The sequence below is a fragment of the Littorina saxatilis genome, linkage group LG7 (assembly GCF_037325665.1).
Source record: "Littorina saxatilis isolate snail1 linkage group LG7, US_GU_Lsax_2.0, whole genome shotgun sequence".
In the NCBI taxonomy this organism is placed as follows: Eukaryota; Metazoa; Mollusca; class Gastropoda; order Littorinimorpha; family Littorinidae; genus Littorina; species Littorina saxatilis.
Window position 1 is genome coordinate 10,918,432 of NC_090251.1, and position 5,856 is coordinate 10,924,287.

Below are 5,856 nucleotides of genomic sequence, written 5' to 3' on the forward strand. Positions count from 1 at the left end.
AAAACACATTTTTGCAGTCGACAAAATCTTGTTCAAGGGGGGTAATTTGAGACCAGTCGTGACCAGTCTGTGATACCCCCACGCCACCCCCACATACACCCCGTTGAAATGAACCTTGTGTTTACTCAATAAAATGTCTTACGTCTTACGTCCCACGTCCCTTCCTTCCTCCCTCCCTCCCTCCCTCCCCTTCTCTATCTCCGTTTTTGAACCTGTACTTGTTGAACAGTAAACTTACCCTCTGTCTCTCTTTTGTTATTCAGGATGCTGCTCTGAAGAGCTGAACCCGAACAGCCAACGCAGCAACAAGAAAAGAAGCCAACCACAACAAAACCGAACAATCTCCACCACAACAACAACGACAAAATCATGGGGCAAAACAACAGCACCGTTCTCCATTCCAACACCGTCCCAAACTCCCCCCGGGGCAAGCCTCAGCCGATCAAAACCCCACCCCCTCGTCCCACCACCCCTCCCCCATCCCCCAAGACCCCCAACTACGCAGTTCCGGAGAACCGCGTTCTCCCCATAGGCGCAATGCAGCTGCCTAACAAGCGTCAACTGCTAAGACCAGTTTCGCAAGAACTGACCAAGTTTCACCCAGAGTATGCTGACATCTTTCAGTACGACGAGAACGATCCAAACGGCCTGGGTGGGTTCGAAACCACGGATGTTGGGTCCAGGGGGCGCGCCAGTGCTAACGGAAGTATGGTGGTCGACGGGAAGGAGAACAACTACAAGGAGAATGGAGGAGTGAACGGTTCAAGGTCGGTGTTTGAAATGTTTTGTGGGTCTAAACGTTGTTATGTTTGCATGTTTTTTTAGAAGACCAATCTGAAACACATAGAATCAGTTACTTTGTTGTTGTCAAAGAAACCCGTATATGATATAGACAGAGTGTTTTCCTGTTCCTGAACAATATCTTCTTGGCTTTCAAGTGTGCTTTTCAAGAAGGGCGGAGAGAGAGCAAGATTTAACAAATGATTATGTCAGTACTTTGCCATTTTCTTAAGAGGACTGATTTAACTCAGCTGCTCTTCCCTTCTCTCGATACCATTGTCCATCTCGGGCCGAAAAACGGTTCCTTGCAATACAATTCCACTAATAATGTTCCTCTCGACATCTTGCAGACTCAATCACACAACAGCTAACGGAGACTTGAACCAGAAGCCCAACAACATTGACATATCGAGGTCCCAGAGCATGCTGGAGAAGCGATCCAATGGACACGTTCATATGAACGGTCACGTGAACACCAATCCTAACGGAAATGACGTCACAGATGGAGGCAGATCCGGGGGAGCTGTCCAAAGAACCAATTCCCTTGACCGCGCTTCTGCTGGGCCTGCCAAGGTAGGGTGATGTTGGTGCCGTTCTGTGTAGTTGTCGTACCTTTGAGGAAGAAAATGCAATACAACGAACAATACCGGGGCCCGGTAGCTCAGTTGGTAGAGCACTGGACTTGTGATCGAAAGGTCGCAGGTTCGAATTCGGGCCGGGACGGACACGGGTCAACATTATGTGCAGACCCAGAGACGGAAGCCATGTCCCACCCCCGTGTCATCACAATGGCACGTAAAAGACCTTGGTAATTCTGCCATAAGTGCAGGTGGCTGAATACACCTAAACACGCAGACACTTGGGTAGCGCGACTCCGTTGCTGCTAGCTTTCCACTGGGAGGAAGCGACCCGAATTTCCCAGCGATGGGACAATAAAGTAATGAAAATGAAAAATGAAATGAAAATGAAATAAGGGCAAATTGGTTTAAGGGAAGAGAAAGGGTCAAACTTGGACAAGATCTAATGTATGAAGGAGGTATAATTATGATCCATCATCTAGAAAGTGTTTCAGGTTAAATGTTATCTTACTTCCAAGTAGATGTTTGTTTGTTTTCTTTATCTCTGGCGATATATGCAAAATTAGGGACACATTGTGTGACCACTTATCTCAGTTAGAAAACAAAAATCTTCTGTGACTGAAGAAAATGAATGTCTACGTCTTCTTCTTCTTGTTCTTCTTGTTCTTCTTCTTGTTCTTCTTGTTCTTCTTCTGCGTCCATGGTCCGAAAATCCCCCTCATGTTTTTCACGAGTGGCATTTTACTTGCATGGCCGGTTTTCCCCAGCCATTTTCTATAATTCCCATGATAATGTTCTTCTCCTCTGTCAGATTCGAGCCCACAAGCGCTACCCCTCCGCCACCAACAGTTTGGCCGTTTTTCCCCAGCCATTTTCCATAATTCCCATTATAATGTTCTTCTCCCCTGTCAGATTCGAGCCCACAAGCGCTACCCCTCCGCCACCAACAGTCTGGCCAACGAAGCCTCGGTCATTCCGGAGGACCCTCGTGAGCACCTGTACACACACTGGCGCCAGGACCCCTTCACAAACCCCACTCCCAACGTCACCTCCCTACCCGTCAAGAACGCCTTCGAAATGGACTACAAGATGAACCTCACCTACGCCCAGCTGGCAGAGCACCGTCGGCAGAAACGGATGTCTGATCTTGAGGACAAGACTGGGAAGAAACTGTCTGATCTGAATGCAGGTACGTGTTCTATAAGCCAGTAGACTCCTTGTCTTTCACAATCAAAAGTAAAGAAGACCACACACACAAAAAACAAAAAAAAACAAATCAGAAATGGATATGTAAATCTTCAGGAAAAGACTGAAAAAGTTGTCTGATCTAAATAGAGGTGCATGTTTTATAAATTCTAAATTCTCATGTTCCAAAAACAAGAGTAAAAAACAAAAAAAACAAAAACAAAAAAAACACAGATTTGAATGTGTGACAAGACTGTAAAAAAGCTGTCTGACCTAAACACAGGTGTGTGTTTAAAAAGTATGAGCCTGCCGGTACACTCCTTATGTTCAAAAGCCAAGAGCTAAAAGATAAAACGAAACAGAAATGAATGTCTGATCTTGAGAACAAGACTATGAAAAAAAAGTCTGATCTGAATTTAATTTACAATTGAAATAAATTCGGAACGGTTACACTCCTTATCTTCCAAAATCAATCGTAGAGAAGAACTCCTTTTGTTAAAAATTCAAGAGCCAAAAAACAACAACAGAAACGATGTTCGATCTTTAGAACAAGCCTACAACGCATGTACAACGATTATTTGTGTGTGACAGACCTGCAAGACAAGAGCACGGTGCCGGTGTCCCCTTTCGACAGGAACAACTACGTGCCGGTCAAGCCTTCCGCCAGCAGTACCACGGGCAGTTCGGACACTGGGGTCAGCAAGTCCAAGAAACGCCGCGCCCCTCCCCCTCCCGTCGCCGGTGGTGGTGGTGGTGGTGCTGCTGCTGCTGCTGGAAGGAATAGGGACTCCAGCCCTGGTAAGTTGGTTGAAGTCTTGTGGCCATATTGGTCAAAGAGGGAAAGAGAGAGAGAGAGAGACAGAGAGAGTGATTATTGTTTATCGTCTTTTCAGCACAGAGAGAGAGAGAAAGCGAGAGAGAGCGCGAGTGAGAGAGAGAGAGAGAGAGAGAGAGAGAGAGAGAGAGAGAGAGAGAGAGAGAGAGAGAGCGCGCGAGAGAGAGAGAGAGAGGGACAGGAGAGAGAGAGAGACAGAGAAGTAACCTATACTGCTTCAATCTGTTGTATTGGTCAGAGAAATAGAGAGAGAGAGAGAGAGAGAGAGAGAGAGAGAGAGAGAGAGAGAGAGAGAGAGAGAGAGAGAGAGAGAGCAGTAGTACACCTATCGTTTGACCATGCAGTTAATTTAACTGCCTTTCTTTCTTTGTTTTTTATGTTCATTCTTTCTTTTTCTTTTTTTGGGGTGCTTTAGTCGAGTATTCAAGCCCTTTCAGTACTGAAGAATCATACCAGGCACAATGCCAGCATTAATACGACACAAAGCAAAGAATACACAACAGTGTCTTATTGGTTTCAGGTCGCCTGTCCCTGGACATGGAGCCGCCAGCAGACTACGACCTGGACGACCCCTCGCCCCCCCTGGACATCGTGTCACCGTGGAAAACCAACCTCTCCAGGACCAGCTCCTCAGCCTCAGCCGCATCAGGCGTGTCCAGGTTCTCCAGAAACTCCAAAGGCCCCGCCCCGACCCCTCCCCCCGCCCCTCCCATTCCTGCCCCACCCTCTGCTCCTGTGGCTTCCTCCACCCTCCCCAAAGCAGCTCCAAAGACCAGCGTCAGCGCGTCTTCTACTGGAACTCTGCCTTCTAAGGCGTCTGTGGCTGGGTCGAAGCCTGCTGCTAGTGCTAGTGCTGCGCCTTTGAGTTCGGCGTCTGCCCGTCTGATCGCTCAGGCCAAGGCGGAGATTGAAGCCCTGAAGAAGCTGGAGGCTATCCTGAAGGACAAAGATGGGGGGAAAGAAAAGCCCGAGAATGGTGAGGAGAAGAACAAGAAAGAAGACGCTCCTGGGGAGAATCAGGACTCTGCTGAGGATGAAACTGACGCCAAGGGCAAGGAGATAGAGGAGGAGGCGATGCAGACTTCGGACGGAAAAGCTTCACCCATGTCCTTCTCTTCGGCGGATACTGACTCCAACAGCTCCACCACCACAAACAGCAAACCCGAGCCAGAGAAATCCAACAGCCCGCGCCGTCTCAACTCTCTCCTGCAGCACGACATTCTGCTTGCAGCACAAGCGAGAGGCGCTAAGGGACAGGTCAAGGCCAAGACTCCAGTGCCGCACGTGAAACCCAAAGACCCTGCAGAACTCTTCAGGGAGGAGCTGGCAAAGGCAGCCACGGCGAGAGAGGAGCGCGTCAAATCCTCGGGTCTCGAGAAGGAGAAGTCCTCAGAAGACACGAGAAAAGAGAACGGCGAAGAGGGAGCTGGTGACGCTGTTGTTTTCAAGAGCGACCTGGTCAAGGTCAAGAGAAAGATCATCACAAGCGAAGCCTCTCCAACAACAAACGGTCTTGACGGCAGGCCTCTCCCTCCAGTTGTCTCGCCCAAGCCCCAGTCTCCAACGAAAGAAAGCAAACCGCTGATCAGCAAGAGCGAGTCTGACCTGCTCCATGCTCAGAGCAGCAGCAAGGACCCATCGCAGAGGCCTCGTCAGAGAATCCCCGACCAGGAGATGAACGCACTCCGCAAAGCTGCCAGCCACGACGGCACCCTGGAGCTCTCCGACGACGACGAGGTGGTTGTCGTGGCCTCAGCCGACGAGAAAGCCTCGTCCTCCTCTCGTCAGTTCCCCGAAGACTGGAAACCCGAAGACGACTTGGACTCTGATGACGACATAATGGACGAGCTCACGTACTCAAGAAACAGCGCGGCGTTGGAATCCTCTGTCGGGTTCAAGTCCAGTATCATCCCTAGCAAGGTGGACGACCTGAAATCCGCCAAGAGAAAGTCCTCCAAGTCCAGTCGCAGGGAGTCCAGTTCCTCAACGGACGAGAAGAACAAGTTCGGCAGCATCCGAAAGTTTCAGAAGAGTGTGCACAAGGGCGTGAAGCAGGCGTTCGGCTCCATCAGCAAGGCGTCAGGGAAGCTGCTCCGCAGGAACAAATCTCACGAGTTCGGTCTGGAGGACGTCGAGGGGAGGAAGTACATCGTGGATGAAGACCTTCGACCCAAGTCCGTCTCTGTGGAGAACGGACTAAACGGCCATGCCACTATGAACAGACACCTGTCAGAACGAGAGGAATCCGACGAAGAAGACTTCGACGACGATGACCTGGATGACAATGCCGTGGTCGCGGACAACGACAACGAAACGCAGCCGCGGATGATGAAGCGTGCTGGAGTGGCCTACGTGGGCAGGAAAGGGCAGATCGTCGTGCTGCCGGAGTTCGAGACGGTCCAGGTGGACGAGGAAGGCAACGTGTTGGAGAACAAGAACGACGAGGGTCGCGCCCCCAAGATCTTCAAGAAGAAGAAA

General features: G+C 49.9%; 1 protein-coding gene across 1 annotated transcript in view; it reads left to right on the forward strand.

Annotated features, from left to right (window-relative positions):
* Window positions 1-263: 263 nt before the first annotated feature.
* LOC138970671 (titin homolog) overlaps window positions 264-5,856 on the forward strand; it is a gene marked incomplete at its 5' end in the record, with an annotated part of 21,030 nt that continues 15,437 nt past the window's right edge. The window contains 5 exon segments of the mRNA XM_070343141.1: window positions 264-767; window positions 1,131-1,353; window positions 2,271-2,547; window positions 3,135-3,341; window positions 3,899-5,856. The exon segment at window positions 3,899-5,856 is cut by the window's right edge and continues 1,490 nt beyond it. Of these exon segments, the coding sequence (XP_070199242.1) occupies window positions 370-767; window positions 1,131-1,353; window positions 2,271-2,547; window positions 3,135-3,341; window positions 3,899-5,856 (3,063 nt within the window).